The sequence below is a fragment of the Eumetopias jubatus genome, unplaced genomic scaffold, assembly GCF_037043125.1.
Source record: "Eumetopias jubatus isolate StellerSeaLion01/CBP00866 unplaced genomic scaffold, mEumJub1_p1.0 scaffold_4, whole genome shotgun sequence".
NCBI classification, from domain to species: domain Eukaryota; kingdom Metazoa; phylum Chordata; class Mammalia; order Carnivora; family Otariidae; genus Eumetopias; species Eumetopias jubatus.
Window position 1 is genome coordinate 48,554,173 of NW_028274810.1, and position 20,679 is coordinate 48,574,851.

Below are 20,679 nucleotides of genomic sequence, written 5' to 3' on the forward strand. Positions count from 1 at the left end.
ATTTATTTGCTGTAACTTTACATGGCAGGAACAACAAAAATCCATGCTTTGTTCATTCCATCCATTCTTCCTTTCATACACGATAAGTAGCAAATCGCAGCTTAAATAGAGAAATGGCACAGATATAAAAAGTATATTGGCTTTACCTTTTGTATATGAAAAAGCATCTTTTAGGGGAGCATGCATGTGCCTTTTCCCCCACTGGAAACATAATTAGATTGCAAACTCGGGGAAATAAGATGAGCCCAGGGCTTTATTCTTTATCTTCTACATTTATTCACTTATTTATCCATTCATTTGTTTATTCATTTAGGTATTCTTGCAGCTTCAATAGCTACTGTAAATGATGAGTGTTATAGTCCAAACATCTTTCAGCTGTAGGAGTGTGAATAACTAGAGAAAGAGGAGGTTACACTAAACCAAAGGACTCTAAAGTCAGACCCTCTTGTGCAATCAGGAACCTCTGGGGAATGTTTGATGTTTTTCGTCCTGATTTTTGCTTTATGTTTTGTGAGCATTATGCTTGACTAAGCTTTCTGTCACTGTCTCTAAATTCTATTTGTCTAAATTTGCCACGGTGACTATTTTCTGTAGCATCTGTATTCATTATTTGACCACAAAGGAGTTAGAAAATGAGCATGGTTATGTGTTTACTAGGATTAGTTATTCACTGATAAGTGTTCAGATTTAGGCATTTTACATTTAAACAGTGGGAGGGAGGAAGTGCTCACAGGGCTTCTGGTCAAGCTTTTTTTCCTGTACTGTGGATAGAGATTACATATATGTACATATTATCTCATTCAGGGCTCAGCATGAATTGGAGTAATCTTGGATTTATAAGTAGCTCACAATTATTTCCTTTCAGCTGAAAGGAACGATAGTACTGACCCCCTGGAGTCTCTGATTGGAGGCTTTGTTTTTATTGTTTGCAAAGATGAGGAAAGGTTTGTGTAAAACACGGAGAACAGACATACCATAGGATTGTAGAATGTCATCTAAACAAAAACTTGAAGTAGACAGACACATAGGTTCAAAAAAAAAAAAAAGATTTATTTGAAATTATAAGAGAAATTCTGCCCTGCCAAACCTTCCCATGCTGTATGCCTCCCTGCCGCAGGAAGAACTCGGAATGCCATGAAACACCCTCTGGGAACCAAGAGCGCATGTGTGTGCTGCTCATTTCACCTTGACGGATCTTTTGCTCTTCTGTTTCTAACTCGTGCCTCTTTAACCCTGGTATTGCTCTCAACCAGTATGAAAGGAAATCACTGATTGTGCTCATTTTCTATGGCTTATGAAACAGTTGCCACAAATGTAGTGATTTAGAGCAACATTTAGGAGCTCACACTTCTGTGGGTCTGAACTACAGTGTGGCTCAAGGGGATTCTCCATGTATGATCTCAGGAGGCTGAAATCAAAGGTGTCTATTAGCTCTAACCCACTTTCAGGTTCATTCAGGCTATTGTCAGCATTCAGTTCCTTGTGGTTGTAAGACTGAGGTCCTCATTTTCTTGCTGGCTCGCAGACAGAGGCTGCTCACTGCTTCTAATGGTCACTTGCATTCCTCAACGCATGGGCCCAGGGCTTTACTCTTTATCTTCTACACATTTAATCACTTATTTATCTGTTCATTTGTTTATTTATTTAGGTATTCTTGCAGCTTCAAGAATACCTCAAACTGGCTCTTCCCCTTCTGTCCTCAAGCTGGCTCTTCCCCCTTTGGGTCTTAATCTCTGACTTAGTCTTTTGCCACCAGGGAAGAAAACTGCCTACTTTCAGAGGGACTCATGAGACTAGGTCAGGCCCACCCAGATCATCTATTTTAAGGTCAACGAACTTTAATTACATCTGCAAAATTCTTTCACAGCAGTGCCTAGATTAGTGTCTGATCGACTAGGGGATGGGAATCTTGGGAGACAGGGAAGCACCTGTAACACCCAGGCAGTTCTGCGCAGAGTAGATACTACAGAAGTATTTTGTAAATGAATCCACAAACGCATCATGAGTGAATGATAAAAGAGACACTTTTAGAAGTCAGATATCTCACCTTGCCAATTACTAATAGGTAACACTGAACTTCCAGGTGAATAGAATTTTATTTCACCAAAGTAAGTTATTTTTGGTCATTTACACTTCACCTAATAACCAGGATTCAGTTGATGGATCACCTGAAGACATTCCATTCTTTAACAAATGACAACAAATTTGAGGGGCATTTTTTTTTTCTTTAAAGACCCAATTATCAGCCCTGGGCCCACATTGCTTGTATAAACTGATTTATGCATCACAAAGCATGGTCACCAACATTATCTCCTTTAGTGCTACGCAATAACCCATAGATATCAATAACCCTGTCCTAGAGATGGAAAAACCAAAGTTCACAGTACTTAAGTATTTTGTTGAAGGTCTTTAATTTTTTGTACTAAAAATTTTCTAAAAGCAATTAACTTTCCAAAAAAAATGGGGGAGGGAGTCATAATGATGTAATTAAAGAATTAAAAAAAAAAAAAACACTGTGGGCAGTCCTTTACATGCCTTGCCCAAATGTTTGATAATTATAGTGCGATTGTTATTCTACTCTATATTTAACACTGGAAATACATCTTCTCAGGAATTAAAATAGTAAGTTATCTATGTCAAGTAGAAAAGTCTGGTTTTTCCAGCATTGTCTAACCAGCTGGAAAAGGACCTCTCTCTGTTTTTACCTACCAGTGAAATGATGAAAAGGTAATATCTTCAAACAAACAACCTGCAATTAAATGCCTCTAATTGGCACCTAAGAAATAGAGACATTTGATTTTCCTTCCAGTGTTTTATAGTTTCTCCTTATTTAAAAATAGCTTTTTCAATCTATTCTTTTCATGATTCAGTGATCTGGAGATCAAACCATATTTACTGACTCCAGCTTTCTTTTCTATAACTTAAACCCAAAAGCAGCTCAATGGCATAAAATTGAATGCATGAATGAATGAATTGAAAATGAAATAATTGAGTATGCATTCTAGGATGCATACTCAAAGGATATTAGAATTACTAGACTCGTGTAATTTAGTAAACATACCTAGGAATAGAAAAGGACTCTAAATGCCCAATATAAAGGGATGTATTTGCAAGGCTCCAAAATGAGTGTTTGTGTTTCTGCAGATTTTTTTTTAAGATTTTATTTATTTATTTATTTATGTATTTATTTATTTATTTATTTGACAGAGAGAAAGATGGCGAGAGAGGGAACACAAGCAGAGGGAGTGGGAGAGGGAGAAGCAGGCTTCCTACAGAGCAGGGACCCCGATGCGGGGCTCGATCCCAGGACCCTGGGATCATGACCTGAGCCGAAGGCAGACGTTTAACAACTGAACCACCCAGGCACCCTCTGCAGATATTTTTAATCATGCGGTCTCCCTAGGCCACTCTTTCCCCACAACATTGTTTACCACTCACTTTGCTTCTTCTCAGCCACTCCCTTTCACTTACAACATCCTTTTCATAATATGTCCACATCGTATTTCACTTCATTGTCAGCAAACAATAAAGTAAGGCTTCCCGTGGGTTTTCTGTAGCTGCTAAACCCAGATTTAGTCTGAGGTGGTTTTCATAGTTCTATAAGTGACTTTGAACTTGACTGAGGACCCTATCCTTAGCACTGAACTGTGAGATTTCACAAGAATCGTCACCTTGTTTCTTATGAAATAAAAATGGCATTATGGCTGTCTTAAAGAAGAAAAACACTCACGCAAAAACCATTATGACAAATTGAGGAATATTGAACTAGTCAATTTGTGCATTTCATTGAACATTCTGAACCATACAAATTTGAATGAAGCTTTCAATACACAAATAAGCCAGTTCTGTAACAATAGACACTGCCATTGTATATCAGACATTATGCATAGTGCAACCAGCTGCATCAAAAAGATGGGGGAATTGGGATTTGTTTTCATTGTTAAATTGAAATCCAAAAAAAAATTATTGTTGCTCTGTAATAAACAGGAATGCTGCTTATTAAAAAACTCTATTTGTGTTATTGGTGAGTTTCTTGTTCCGAATTCAGACATGAGGATAAAGCTGCTCTATTACTCTTTATAAGCTGGTAGCTGCCATAATCCTTAAACTCAGCAAAGGATCATCTTGTTCATATGTGAAGAATATCAGAAGAACAGTTTAAATAGGATAGACAAGAACTAGTTTAATATAGGAGGAGATTCTGGTAAGATTAGTAGGAACATGCATAGCGCTTATTGCTTCCTTTATATATCCCTTTATCTTCAGGGAAAAAAAAGTATAACAATGAGATATTAACATTTAATATCTTTTTCTCTTTCCAGTGAAGGGAGAAAATAATCATCTGTCTTTTCTAATTTTAAGATTAAAAGAAGTACACCCAAGTGCAGTTATATGGCCCAAACTTTTTATAAGACATGTTTCTAAGAATACACAAGAAAGGAAATGACTTCATGGTTGCTTTCCTTAAATCTTGCACATAAACTTACAGGGAATTTTAGAAATTCACTTTTGACTATTAAAATGATGTTAAATTTCCTTTTTAATTGTGATTATAATTAAGTTTAGTCTGAAATGGAAAATGCATATTAGAACACAGGCATTTAAATGTGGCTCTCCGATTTCACTAGTAATTCCTCTTGGGTATTGGTGTAATAGGAAGGTGGAAAATGTTACTGCAATAAAACCAAATTGACATATTTTTATTTTTGTGGGGTTTGTTAACATTTAAACATTTTAAACATTTGTTTTTAAAGTAGGCTTTACTCTCTAAGAATCTGTGGTTTCCTGAATTCCTTTTTCACTTTTTAAGTTTTCAAGTCCTGACTTCAAGCATAAATATTAAACTGAAGTTTGTCCTTCACATGAAAAAACAAACTGCATTTTATGCAAAGAGGCTAATTTTGCTAATTTTCAGATTTCATGCGTACCTTTGAGAACCTGATGAATCAGGATGTTTTAGACATATATGCAGAATTTTATAGGTACCTATTGTTTTGATTCTAGGCAACATTCTCTCTCATTCTTCTTGGTATACATTAAAATTAACCATTCATAATAGATTCTAATATGAAAATTATTCAAATATCACTAATTTTTTTATTAAAAATTTTATTTATTTATTTGAGAGAGAGAGAGAGAATGAGCAGGGGGAAAGACAGAGGGAGAAGCAAACTCCCTGCTGAACAGGGAGCCTGAAGCCGGGCCCAACCCCAGGATCCTGAGATCATGACCTGAGCCAAAGGCAGCCACTTAACCAACTGAGCCACCCAGGTGCCCTGCTAAATATCACTAATATTTAATCAAGAAATATTATGGGCTTTATATGCTTGATGCATTTTAAAAAGTCCAGGTGAGTACATTATGAGATGCACATAAAACATACATTGACTATAGATCTTGGGAATTACTTCAAACATTTGATATTTAAAAAAATAATGATCACTTCTAGCATGCATATAGAAAAAAACTCATTTTGTATTTTATTGGTTGAAATGACTAAAGTGGTGTGTAACTGTTGGATAATTTACTAGACTATGAAATTATTTTGATCATATTATATATAGAAACATTTTAAGATTGTATTTGATACATTCAATATCAATAAGCAGTGAGAGTTACAGAAATCTGAAACAAGACACTAAATAAATTAATGTGCAGTGTGTTGGATAGGACACCAAACTCAAAGTCTAGAGAACTGAATTAATTCCCTGTGTAGGTATTCCCTCTCTAGACTTCAGTCCCTTCTGGCTTTAAAAGGGCATAAACCTGAAATGCCTTTCTCTAGAGTTCTTATTTGATTATACTTTGACAAAAGAGAATAGAGCCTCTCAAAGTTTCTTTTACCTGTAATTCTAATAATATATGATTTAGTAAAAATCAACCCTTTTCTTCTAGATAGTTTTGTTTCTACTTGACATTAAGTTCCTGAAAGCCAAGGATTAGATCTTGTTCATCTTCGTATATTCAGCACTAAGCACAATGCCTAACACATCGTAGTGCCCAGTAAGCATTTGTTACATAAGGAATGTGATTACTGTTATAAAAACTAGTTATTCCTAAATTATTCATTTTCTGACTCACCTAAGATGAATTTTCCAGCTTGAGGGTTAAATGTATATATTTTGGTTAAGGATAGTAGAAAATAATGCTAAAGTCGAGGCATCTCTAACAAACTAAAGTTTTGTCTAACAAAATAACAAGGCTTTGCCTTGTGATTTGTGATCAAAGAACTGTGAATATAAAATTATCTGGTGATCGGGGGCGCCTGGGTGGCTCAGTCTTTAGTTAAGCATCAGGTTCTTGGTTTCAGCTCCGGTTATGATCTCCTGGGTCACAGGATCCAGCCCTGACTCTGCGCTCAGCAGGAGTCTGCTTGAAGATCCTTTCCCTCTGCCCCTCCCCTACCTCATGCACATACACAGGCACAGACATGTGCACACTCTCTCTCTCAAATAACAAGAAATCTTTAAAAAAAAAGTATCAGCTGATAGACTGAAAAACTTACTAATGCAGTCCCAGGAAGCCTTATTTCAATTATAGTCAAAAATTCTTTTGAACAATAATATAAGTGGCTAAATTTATATTATCCATAAAATGAGGCAGAGGTAAGGTATTCCAATGTAACAGTTTAAAACATTCCCACAGCCCCTTTTAAAATACCTTTACCGGTGTCCAGAAAAATTATGAGCAGTATATTCTCCCTATACTGGGAGAAGAAAGTTACTAAACATCCTTAAAAATCAATATGAATCCAGATTGCATAATGTGTCCAGTGCTAGGATCACTATGCAAATGTACTGGTCTTTTTTTCTTTTCATCCTTTGCGGGACCATCCTTTGGACTAAAATTCCCCAACATTTGACTTCTGTGTGCATGTCCCCAAGTTCCTTTCATAGAAGTTGTATTTCCCATTTTCCTATCTTACAAGTTGGATCACCTTAGGCAGAAAATGTAGGGCAGGCTGGAGCTTTGAGAAAAGAGCATTTCAAGGTTGTAGAGAGAGGAGTATTTTATAGTTGAAATCATAATAAAAATATAAGAACCATGAGTGCTTTTAAATATTTAAGAAATACAATAGCGGACAGAACTTTCATTAGGCAATGTTGCTGGTGTAGCAGAAACCAAAATGACAATAGTGTAAAACAGTGGGTAATATTCCTGGGATAAAATCTATGAGGAAAAAATCAGATTTAATTAAGATTTTAAGACCCCTTTGACATTATTAAGGGTATGTGCCTGCTAACAATATAATTAAAGCAGACCTTTTCATAAAAGTGATGCAATGGCATTATGAAGAGCCAAGAAGAGTGGAGGTAAAGAGATAGGATAATTATTTACTTTCAATCAATTTATTTATCCAAAACTAATTTATTGTATACCTACTATGTGCAGAGCACTATACATGGGGGCGGGGGGGGGCATATGAAATTGCCCTAGACACGGTATTTATAACCTGTTATTCTTCTCTTCTTCATACAAGAGTGTTATCTTTGTGTGAATCCTCCCAAAATGAGCTGCTCACTTATAGGTGATTATTTTGGAAAGGAATTTCAAGGAACACTGGTAGGAGATTGGAACAAATTAAACAGAGGAAGAGGGAAAGCCAGTCCAAGAATGGGTTATTGAGCTGGTCCCTGCTCTGGGTCACTAAGCTCCATCCCACTGGGAACCCTGTGAGGAGCCATGTGGAATATATCTCAAAATTGTTTGTGCTGCATGCAGCTGGTTGTCATAGCAGCAGCCAAAGTAAAAAGGCAACGAGAGGATGGAAGGCCAGATACAAAAGGTGTGTGAAACAAATACATTTTGCAAATTTATCTCATGTGGAGGTAAAGAGAGCAGTTATTTATTAAGCCCAATTATTATATGTGGTCATTGTGCTAGCCACTGGGGAAGGGAAAAAGAGAGTAAAGAAAGATGAAAAATCAAGGTCCCTGTTCTTTAGGAACTCACAGTTTAGGCAAGGAGGCAAGTCAGCGAACAAGGCAGTGAGTGAGGAGTTTGAATTGCAGTTGAGCCTCAAGGGAGGGAGCAAGTAATGGTTAAAAGGGCCAAGTATGTTATCAAAGAAGTAACCTTTGAACTAAGTCCTTAAGGAGAAGTAAAAGTATGTTAAATGGAGCCTGGAAATTTGGGAGGAAGTGGAAGGTGATTCCAAGTAGAAGAAATATGGATTGCAAGCCAGGGGGGTTAAAGAGTGCGGTTTGTTCAGAGCACTGTAATCTACTACTTAGAGGAATTATATACTAAGACTGTAGTCCAGCACACAGAACAGTGTATCAAGTATAGTAAGTGTTCAATAAGTATCTGTAGGTACTCAAGTACTACTTGTGTAACCAGTGCATTTTCTGATCTGCATTCTTCAAGCTGTCCTTCAGAGGAGCATATTGTTGGCATGGTTGTTACTGTTTCAAATGTATAGGATTTTGAGGTACATATAGCCTTATTCCAGCAATGGATATTTCTTCTTGGGCGAAAGGAAAGGGCTTACATTGGCCCTTCTTGTATAAATACTAATACGTCTTAATTACTGTTGCTACTGTTCAATGAACACTTAAATGAGCATCCTGCTAACATTTTACTCAGCTCATCTAGTTATCAAAACAACACTACCAGGAAGACAAAGCCAAGGCATAGGTGCACTAAGCTAATGCATGGTGTGCTTGATTGTTACAAATACTGTCTCCATCTAAAACTAGCACATTTAACTAGAAGTCACAGACAAGAGCAATTCCTCAACAGTTGTCTTGCAGTGTGTGTATGTAACTCTGTCTGTTCATGGTATGATGTCTTCAGAGAGGTATAAGAATATGAGATTCTTTTCAATAAAATAGAACCACCCTTCCTCTAAAGTGGTAGTCAGTGTTTCCAAATCCTGAATTCTAGACTAATGATACTACCTTCCCTATAGGGCTCCTTTCTTTTTCTTGAGCTGCAGAAGTTAAAACAATTCATCTATAGTTCTCTGTAATAAATATTTTGAGAGTGTCATCTACTTGATCAAATGCTGTTAACACAAAATAAATTAAATATGATCCTTGCTTTCAAGAGGCTTAGCCTCTATTGAAGTTGATGGACATGAGAGTGATAAAGTATAAGTAAAAGCAAATGACCATTGGAGAAAAGAGGAATTGGCAAATTAATTCCAACTAGAGTTAGGTAGTAACTCAGGGAGGCTACATGGAAATGGAAGCACAGAGAATCAGCATATCTCCATTTTAGCATTATTTTTACCCTAACTTCACCACATCATTCATCTCCATCAGCCTCATCTCCTCGTCTTTGCTACTAAAGGGTTGCACAAGATGACCCCCAATACCCCTTAGAGTTCTGACAGGTTCTAACTTGATGAGCGGGTTGCATTTGAGCTGGGCACTGAAAGATGGGCACTGTTCTAACATGTAGAGATGCAAAAAGCCATACAATAGAATATTACTCAGCCATCAGAAAGGATGAATACCCACCATTTGCACTGACATGGGTGGAACTGGAGGGGATTATGCCAAGTGAAACAAGTCAAGCAGAGAAAGACAATTATATGGTTTCACTCATATGTAGAACATAAGGAATAGCACAGAGGACCACAGGGGAAGGGAGGGAAATCTGAAGGAGGGGAATCGGAGGGAGAGATGAACCGTGAGAGATGATAGACTCTGAGAAACGAACCCTCAGAGGGGAGGGGGGTGGGGGGATGGGTTAGCCTGGTGATGGGTATTAAGGAGGGCACATATTGAATGGAGCACTGGGTGTTATACGCAAACAATGAATCATGGAACACTACATCAAGTAAATAAATAAATAGCCATCCCAGATGAAGGCAGAGCATGAGGAAATACACCAAGGCAGCAAAGACACAGGTGTGTCCTGAGAATGAAGAGCCCTTCCTGCCTCATGTGACCAAAGCAGCCCATGTCAGACAGCAGCCAGGGTAGGACTGGAAAGGTAGCTTCGGGAAAGTTTGCAGAGGGTCTTGAATTCTATACAAAGTCATTTGGATTTAATAAGGTCTTTTAAATAGCCAAAATATAATGGTAATGATTAGAGAATCATTAAGAATAACTGAAAAATCAATCTGGAGCGTAACAAGTGGAACAATTTAAGTAAATCAGAACTACAGGGCCAGATAATCACTGACCTTCATTGCATTTGAAAAGCTAAGGGCGGAAAAATGGAAGGTAAATGTAATATTCCCCAAAATGAAAAAGATAATCAAACCTTATGAAATTCTTGATCCTTAATGCTGAAAGAGCCATGTTGTAGAATAACAAAAGAAGCTGCTTTAGAATAATGTTCCTAACACAAAAGAGGTAAAAAAATAAAATTGAATGAATAAGACAATCCAATCATTAAAGCTCCAAGTTTAAACACTTACATAAAAACTGAAATAATTTTACACCCACATAGCCACACACATAAAATCTTAAAAACTCATTCAACTTGCAAAAATGTTTACCGGTTTGCGATTTCTCCCACTTTTTACCACACTAGCAACGTCACATTGATAACACAGCTGATGGCAGTGACTATTAGTGACCTTAAGAACACAGCTGGGTTTCTATTTTTATTTCTCTAAAACCCTCTTTTCTTCAGCTAAATGATGCCTTAAAGGCCCACACTAAAATCTACGTAGCCAAGGCAATATGTGTTGTGTGTTTGTATATACATTTCACACAACAAAGCCAGCTTTGGAAACACATATACACACTCCCACACACATACACACACATACTCCAAAATATGTAATGATACTTATATAGAAACCTGTTTTCAAACCAACCAAGAATAAATAACTAGGCTTTGCCCAAGTTCAAAGAAGCATTTAGGATATCGAAAATTACCTCTTTTGGCAACACACTTCAAAACAGAGCTACTATAGATTCATGTAAATCACTTCTGATCTGCTAAAAATGGAGTAAACAAAAAAATCCACACATTTAGAAGATATTGATGAACAATTCAAGCTTTGAAACTTTTTTCAATGATTATGAAGGACAGGAAAAAGGCCGCAGAATTTGTTTCTATTTGGGTGATTGCTTACTTACTCTCCTTAGCTCGAATTAGAGGTAATAGTCTTGGAGAGTTTCATCTGGCTATTTGCAGATACAAGTATTTATCTAGAAATAGGCAGATTTCTGAATATGGGTAGTAACAGAGACAAACATGTTTAAAATTCCTAATGTAGTTGATGCTGAGTAAATAGGACTGTAGACTTGTGAACTTTGGCAAAATGGCTATTCAGCAAGCAGAAAAGGATTCAAGGATGGTGGTCTGCCAGAGAAATAGCTTAGTAGTTGCTAAGAACAAGCTGGCAGGGAAATACCATGAGTCAGAAAGAGAAAGGAATCATGTGATTTCTCTAGCCATTCTCTTCATTGTTCATAATATAAAATAAAGATACTTTCTGTGAAAACTATTTTACATTTTTATGTTTGTGAAGGCTCTTGTCTGTAAAAGATGTTGGAACTTCCTGAAGATAGGCATTCAGTGTTTGATCAAGTGAAAAAAATAAAAATCTAAAATGTGAGAATAAGTATCTAAATGTAGATTTTCTATAACTTTAGGCCTTGGTTTTGGAAAAAAAAAGTGTACCAATGCACACTTATTAGACCGATTCCTTCTAAAGAAGACTTAAAAAAAGGCTGATAGGCAGGAATTTGAAGCCATTTAGCAACTCCTACTTTCTCCCTAAATAACAAGCGAAGCTTGCTTTGCTAGAGGCTCATAAATGAAACCTTACTCTACCAGACTGAGAGCGGCATGAAGAGTGGGCCATGTTACATTTACCTCTCTGTAGTCTAGGAAAACAGTCTATGGCACAATAAATGTGTACTGAGTAAAAAAGAATCTAAAAATCTATACGTTGTTAGCCCTACCACATCATCACTATGCTACTCCGGCATTCGTCAACGCTAGGGCCTCAGGGAGAAGATCTTGGAGGAGCTACAGACAGGAACATGGAATCCACACAAAAAAGCCTACCTCTGGAAATCACGGCGCCGCCGGTGTGGGTGCGAGATGGTACATGGGAAGACGGTGTTTGTCTGTGCTGTGTCTTTAACACAGCGCGGCCCATGTTAGCTCCTGAGCCACTTGATTGGACAAGAAATAGCACAGAAAGGAATAAGGAGATGATGTCACCTATGCTGAGACTTGTCTGCTTCTTCCAGACACCACAGCCCAAAGTGGTACATTTAGTGATAAAACATCCCATTCTAATACCCTCTTCCTCCCCTGATCTCCACCCAGCATTTAGGCAGAATTAAATGATGCAAAAAATCTGAATCTGGATATCCCCTCCACCTGCTGATGGTGTTAAGGGGTGGGTATTGCTAACAAGAAGATTAAAATATCTTTTGAGTTAACGCCTCCCACAGTATGTATTGAAACAGAGTTGCACTGTCTTTTTGGATAGAATCAATGATGCATGATTTCTCAGTAAACTAATGTGCCATCTATTTTGAATCCACATTAATCACTTTCTTTTTTAAGAAATCTAATTTAGGTGTAAATCATTCACTTCCCAGGTATAGGTTTTCTCAATAAAATATAAGTTGAGGCCAGCTTTTTCTTATGGAAGCAGAGTTAATGTAACTAACTCTACCTAAGATTTCAGCAAGAATCTTAAAAATATGACTCAAAGCTAGTTTAGTTAAACTTGAGTAATTTAAGGAAATTGCCTAGGCAAGTAATTGGTATTATACCAAAACTAAATATTTCACAGTTACATTTGCTTTCGCCTAAAAATAAAAACTGGAGCAATACAAGGGAAAACTGCCAAGACTGAAAATAATATGCAGCAGCTGTAAGTAATTGGGAGTGATAATCATAATTAGACAAGATGTAAGATGTGTGTTAAAACCCAGATTGGATCTTCCTGTTGACAACTGGGAGCAATCCCAAAGGCCTGGACGCCACACCTCGCCCAGGCACTTCTGCTCCCTGCCTGAGAGCCCCAGCAAAACCAAACTCGGCACTAGATGAGCCATGAAACCACTCTCTAAAGGCCATGCATCTTAGGGGGGGAGGGGGGAGAAAGGGGTCATACTCCCTGGCTTCAAGGATTCTTCAAACTAGAGGAGACTGGACAATTATCGAGCAGTAAATGGCATTAAATAAAAGTCCTTCAAAAGAAGCCAAGATAATGAAGAGAATAAATACTTTTGCAAGATAAAATGGAGGCCAAGTTTGTAAGACCAGAGAAACATTGATTTAATCAAGTGTAGATTAAGAACGAAGTAAAATATTCTTGTTCCATGGGAAACATCTCAAGCTAAAGAGTAAGCTTTATGGGGACAGGAGCGATTCCTATTTTGCTCAGAAATAATGACGCAGAGAAGGCCTAGCACATAGCACACACTGAATGTGCCAAACAAGTGCGTGAATGAGAAGTGTTTAGATAATACTTGAGGGAGTGTTCATCCTGTGTCAGATGCTGTACTGTGTGCTTTCAAGGTATCAACCCATTTAATCTTTACGATAACTTTTGAAATACACCAATCTTCATTTGCAGGTGAAGATACTGAACTATTAAGATTAAGAATGGAGCTAGACTTTAAACCAACGTCATCGTCATCTGGATCCACAGTCCATAGATTATGCATACTTAAAAACTAGAATGCCTTTAGCTTTACTAAGGAAGTGGGTAGAATAACAGCTTACTTTTTCTGTTGTTTTAAATTCTGATCTACAAACTACACCAAACAATAAAATGGTGAAAATGAAAACATTTAACACATTACTCAAAGGTTGTGTATTCTCTCTTTCTCTCCCTCTCTCTCTCTCTCTCTCTCCTCTTAAATTCTTCATCCTTTTGCTTTCTTCCTCCTTTCACTTCTTCATTCTCTGTTCTTTTCTTCTCAATTCAAACCTCTTGTCCTTTCTACATTCCTCTCTTAAAACCAAAGACAATTAAACAGGGAGTAGGAAAGAAACACAGAACAGTTTTCCTCTCACATACTTTGCCTTCAGAGCAAGAAATCATAGGAACAACTATTGAAATAGGGTATTTTATCAAAGTTGTCCTGAATTAGACAAATGAATATTTAGGAATATCTTCCCACATTTAATTCAACTAAAGTCTGTTGAACACATTTGCTATAAGATACAGAGGTACACATTATAAAGAGAAATGTTCCATAACTTCAACATGCTTATAGTCCAGTGTAAGGGAAATATATAATTTATTATAAGTTAAACTATTTCTGAAGTTCGATATAAATGGGGGACTAAAAATTCTTAGAGAGATGGAGTAGGTGGTATTTTAGATATCTAAGGATAAGTAGGACTTTGGTAGGTAGAGAGGGGGAACAGAAAGGAAGGCCATTTAAGCTTATAGATATGGCATATGTAAATAACAAGGAGTAATGAAAATACTCTGTGTGTTCAGAAAATGGCCTGTGTGACTGGAGCTAAGAGTATGTATAGTCTGGATCAGTTGTCTAGAACCAGATAACGGGGTAACTGAATGCTGAGCTACAGTGCTTTGGCTTCCCTCAATAGACAGTGGAGATGCTTGATGGTTTGGGATTAACATAGGCTTCTACTCTTGCCTCCACTAGTATGATCTATTTTCCACAGAATAGCCAAGTGATCACTAAAAATGTCAGCTAGGCTCCTCTGCTCAGAACCCTCCTATGAATTCCCATATCACTCAGAATCAAAAAAAATTCTCACCATAGCTCCACTACACCTCTGATCATATGCCTTAGCCCTCCTAATTTTATTTAGGATGAGTAGCAGTATGATATTCACAGGCAGGAGAAAACATGGCAGAGAGTATACAACAGATCTGACCATGCCAGAGGCACCACTGCATGTTTCCTAAGAAATTTAGGACTATATCTGGGGAGCATAGGTTCATCTAAACTCCCTTTCATTTGCTGCAAGAAGATGGTGCTACAATTATTCCCCTTGTAATCAGCCTTAGGGTCTGTCTTCTTGCTCAAGTGCTGAAGGGAGATATTCTGACGCTATACAGGACTTAGAAGGCCATAAGTCTAAAAGTAGGGAGAGAAGGAAGGCAGTGAAATGTGTGATGAAAGACAATATTTTTCCAAAAAAAGAAGTCAAGGTATTGTGTGTGTCCCTTGATGTGCTTATGGTAACAGTATGGGAAATGGATATGAACCTTATCATCACTCAACATATATTTATTGAACACTTACTGAATACCAGACTCTGTATGATATGATAAACAACAATGATAAAAGATATATATAAAAATCTTGGCTTGAAGATATTCTTGGCCTAATGGAGAAAGACAGATACGTAAACATGATGTGATAGATATGTAAATATATCAAATATTCCAAACTGATTTGACATGTGCGACTTTATAAAAACTCTTTTCTCTTTTTAAAGTGGATGATATTTGAACTGAGCCTTCAAGCTAATATCTAATAGTGATCAGTTATTTTCTTAATTTCTTAACATTTTCTATATTTTCTTAAATAGCTGATTGAGATTTAACATGCCAAACAAATCTAATTGGTCCAAATAGTACTGAGACTCCTAACTTTAGTATCTTTAGTCTGGTGCTCTGAATCACCCAGTTAACAAGTCACGCACACTAAAAATACATAATAAGTATCAGTCAAGGTTATACAATCAGACTAAAGTTATACAATAATAGGATACCCCAAGTAAAAGGACTACTATGCCACCATTTTAAAAAGTGAGATATATATGTACTAACGTGTATATCATTGCATTTTGTAAAAAAATACTTGTATTTTTATCTGCTGTCTGGACTACTTACCTGCCATGATTCCTTATATTTGTTCATTATCCTTATAATTATAAATATCCTAATGTTCCATATATGCCTTTTTATTTATACCTCCAACTATAATAAAACTTTCCTAAGAGAGGAGATTGGGTTTTATGCATCTTAGCCTGTGTTCCATCCCCAGCATGTGAAAGATGCTCAATATATACCTAAGGAGTATGAATCATGATACATGATATACATACATTAGTTATCTGACCAAAAATTCCCTTCACTAACTTTACTCTTTTTTTTTGGCTTACTAATTATCAGTAGCTATTCTACAGTCCATTTCCTATAATAATTGCAGGCTAACGATGCAGCAACAGGCTCCTACATTATTTTAGGACTAATAGAGTATTGCATCTACAAACAACTAAGGAGTACAATGGAGAAAAGATACACTATCTTAATTAAAAAGTATTACTTAATTTTAAATATATTATTGACATACATTTGTCATGTCTAGGACAATAGGAGGCTGAGTAGAAGATAAAGGTGCACTGGGGGAAGAGGTAGGGTATATGGAATTAAGTAACAAAAGAACCATCCATATCTTATTAGATAGTGTAGTCCCAGTTCCTGGTACCTAATTCGATAAATATTTGATAAATGAATGAAAGATGCTGTATTGTAGATTCCCTGATCTCTATGCAAGTTACTTGCTTCAGAAGAGATTCCATTTTGTAGGAGAGAAATACTCCTTTTAACTCTGACCCATTCATTTGTTTAATTGAATCATTCATTCAAGAGACATTTCTTGAGCATCTACCATGCACCAGACTTTGCCACTCTTAGTGCATGGAAACACAAAGATAAATAAAACATGATCTAGGAGAGTTCACAGTCTGGTGAGAAAAATAGATATGTATATGAATATTTGCAATGTAGTATGATAGTCCTAGAAAAAGGAATATATATGGTGGCCTAATAACACAATAGGGTAACCTGCTCAGCTTGCTGGAAAAGGGGAGGGGATTCAGGAAAGATTGCCCCAAAACTGCACTTTAAAAGATGGATAAGGACTTTTCAGGATTCTTTATACTTTACCCACTTAATGTACTATTTAATTTGTCATGATAATGAAAATTTTATCTTTGCTTTGTATGCTTGGCTTTTAAGATCTATTTCTTATTTTTGAAATCATTTTATATGCTTTGTTTATTATTAGTCCTTTACTATTATACTGGTTTTATTGCATTCAAGATTCTTAAAAAAACAACAGCAAAATAACTCTTAAGTAGCTATCATTGAGAAGGTAACAGACCAATTGAATGTTTATTTATGTTTTAAAAAACAAAACACCTTTCTAGGTCTTGAACAAGAGAAAATAATATAAGGAGTTTCATGGTTTTAAATTAGACTTCTTATATATCAAAACTTCAAAAGCTATGGGCTCAACAACAGATTTCTTTTCTTCATCATCTTCTCATTTTTTAAAAAACTAATTTGGGGTGCAAATGGAAGCGTTAAATAGTGGATTTTGCTCTGGGTTTACTAAAGAGTAGTAGTCTCAGCCCTTGAACTTCATTTACTTGGAATCAACAAGTGTACTGTCAAGGAAACTTCTCACTGCATAGGTTAATGCATCTTTCATCCCCTTTAATTTCTTAGAGATATAAACAACGCAATTTATTCTTCTTGTAATATGGAAATGTAGTCATTGGTGAAAATGCCATTAAAATCTACCTGCTGGTAATTTAAACTCCGTGTGACTAAAACTGCTCCTGGAGTTGAGATTTGGGGGTGACGTAGTATACTTTTTTTATTACACGATTTGTTGTCCATTAGAAAACACTGCTTGAAATCCAGGTTTTATTAAGAAAGGGTAGTTAAAGGTATGTTGGTGGGTTTTTTATTATTACTGTTATTTTTATGACGGTAAATGAGAATCAGTCTCAAGCAAAGCTGAGAATGCCTGCAACATTCAACTTCTGGAACACAGTACAATTCACATGCCAAGAGGCAATGGTCCTCTTGTGAAATGAAGTGGAATCCGTTCAGTAGACTCCCCAAATATTCCAAGCTTTGGTGAATCTCTAGGTGAAATCTCTCAGTGAAAAGTTAACATGACTGTTGGCCAGGTACCACATAAGCTTCTCTATGTATGAAACTATGATCTTTCCCATGTATAAAAGTAATCATACAATTCAACAGCTCCAAATTCTTGAAAGATTCCTTCAGTATAAAAAACTAAATTCTTTTTCCTTATAGTTGAGGTCATGTTTTATCTGCCTAGAGATCCAGTTTCAATTCCCTTGACTCCAGGCCTCAAACTTCATGGTCCAACAAGACTAATCTACTAGAATATAGGCCATGCTCTCTCCTTTCCTCATACCTTTGAATAAATTGTTTCCTCTACCCAAATGACTGTCCCCTTTGGTAAAACTCTCTGTTAAATCATCCCCCCCCCTTGCCCAGGCAGATTTAGATATACAATTTTTTGTGTCACTCCAGTTTATACATCTAATATTCCTTGGATTATATTATAATTGCTTGAATATCTTTCTTCACTTAACCACCCCCCCCCCCAGAAAAAAAGGTTTTGGAAGAGAGAATCTCTTTTTTCCCCCAGCATTTAGTACAGTATTTGGCCAGTAAAAAAAATCCACAAATATATGTATGTATTTCTATATGATATCACTTGTATGTGACATCTAAAAAAGCTGAACTTGTCAAAACAGAGCAAATGGTGGTTACCAGAGCCTGGGGGAAGGGAATTGGGGGGATGTTTGAGTATACAAACTTAGAATCAGTAGGTAAATGACTCCTGGAGAACCAATGCACAGCACAGTGATTATAGACAACAATACTGTATTATAACCTCCAAAGTTGCTACAAAACTAGATTTTAATTGTTTCCATCACAGAAGAGAAATGATAATTATGGCATGTGATAGAGTCGGTAGCCGATGCTGTGGTCATAATTGTATTGCAATTCAGAAATGTGGCAAATCAACACTGTTGTACCCCTTCAACTTACACAGTGTTGTAGGTCAATTATATATCTCAATAAAAATAAATGTGAACAAATACATGCATGAACTACATATTATCCACTAATCCAAATATTTACAGTACATATGAAAGGAATAATAATGTTAGCAGCTGTTTACTGACCACTTAGCCTGTGTCCAGCCCAGTGCGATGTGCTGTATGTGCTTTGTCTTCAGTTCTCACTGCAGCCCTGCCAGGTGGATTATATTATTCTTTTCTTGCCCTTGAGAAAACTGAAGCTCAGAGTGATTAGTTGAATAGGCCACACGTTGTCCTGTAGCAGAACCAGATGTGAACCTAAGTCTGTCTGACTCCAACGCCAGTGCTCTCCCCAATACAGCCAGCTGCCTTTTGATTATTGTTAAGATCCTGAAAGACACAAATTAGATTTTGATTTAATCTTTTCCATTTCTTTCCAGCTCCAAGTACAGCCCAGTATGGAATTACCGGGGGCGCTGACCTTCTTTTCTCCTGCTGGTACCTTGTGTTGACACTGTCCTCTTTCACCAGCATATTCTACCTGAAGAATGCCATTCTACAATAAATTTAAAGACCCATAAAAGGCTTTTAAGGATTCTCTGAAAGTGCTGATGGCTGGATCCAATCTGGTACAGTTTGTTAAAAGCAGCGTGGAATATAATCAGCCGTGCTTACATGGGGATGATCGCCTTCTGTAGAAATGCTCATTATGTAAATACTTTAATTCTACTCTTTTTTTGATTAGCTACATTACCTTGTGAAGCAGTACACATTGTCCTTTTTTTAAGACGTGAAAGCTCTGAAATTACTTTTAGAGGATATTAATTGTGATTTCATGTTTGTAATCTACAACTTTTCAAAAGCATTCAGTCATGGTCTGCTAGGTTGCAGGCTGTAGTTTACAAAAACGAATATTGCAGTGAATATGTGATTCTTTAAGGCTGCAATACAAGCATTCATTTCCCTGTTTCAATAGGAGTCAATCCACACTTACAAAGATGCAGTTTTTTTTCTTTTTTGATAAAAAAGCAAATAATATTGCCTTCAGATCATTTCTTCAAAATATAACTAACACGTATCTAGATTTTTCTGCTCGCATGATATTCAGGTTTCAGGAATGAGCCTTGTAATATAATTGGCCGTGCAGCTCTGCTTCTCTTCCCTGTAAGTTCAGCATGGGTGTGCCTTCATATAAAATAATAATTTTCTCTTTGTCTCCGACTAATAAAAACGTTTTGCCAAATCCTACAATTTGAAAGCAAAAATAAACCACAAGATAAAGTTGAACTATATCCTATCTCTAAAGAATGAAGGAGCTGTTAGACTATAAAAATCTCATCCCTCCTTACCAGTGGGGTGTGAGGATTTTGCCCCACATAAACTCAGTTTTGTAATGAAAACAATGCAATTAACATAGTGCAGGTAAATTTATTACCATATGTATTCTTGTAGTTGCGGTTGGATGTTGGATCCAGTTTGGGAAATAATTCCCTTCGAGATGACAGTCCATCTGAGAAATTGCCTAGCAATACAGCATCCTTTCCTTTCACTATCCCAAGCCAAACTTTTTAAGGTGGTTTGTCAGAAAGAACACAAAGTCTGATCACCTAATATTACATGAGTTGGTGAGCACTCCAAATTCGTTTGGCTCTGAGGCAGGTAAGTTGGTGTGATAGATACAGGGTTCCTGCAGACAGGGGCATTTCGCATATCTTCCACCTGAAAACATCACTCAGTTGATAGTTTGGAATGCATGCTGTATAAAAGAAAATGTTCCAAAATATATTGTATCAAATATTCCATGCCGGTATGCAGCAGATCAATCCCTGAAATAACTAATTCTGCAATAAAATCTTTCTGTGTAGCCATGTTAGTTCAAACAAGCAAGGCCAAAAAACAAACAACAACAAAATTACCATGCTTTATTTCTTCTTACAT

At 36.7% G+C, this 20,679-nt stretch overlaps 1 protein-coding gene across 2 annotated transcripts in view; it reads left to right on the top strand.

The window, feature by feature from the left end:
* NEGR1 (neuronal growth regulator 1) overlaps positions 1-19,306 on the top strand; it is an 851,501-nt gene extending 832,195 nt beyond the window's left edge. For both annotated transcript variants that reach the window (XM_088022967.1, XM_028102558.2), the window contains one exon: positions 19,182-19,306. In XM_088022967.1, the coding sequence (XP_087879093.1) occupies positions 19,182-19,306 (125 nt within the window). The remainder of the gene's footprint in view (positions 1-19,181) is intronic.
* Positions 19,307-20,679: the final 1,373 nt, after the last annotated feature.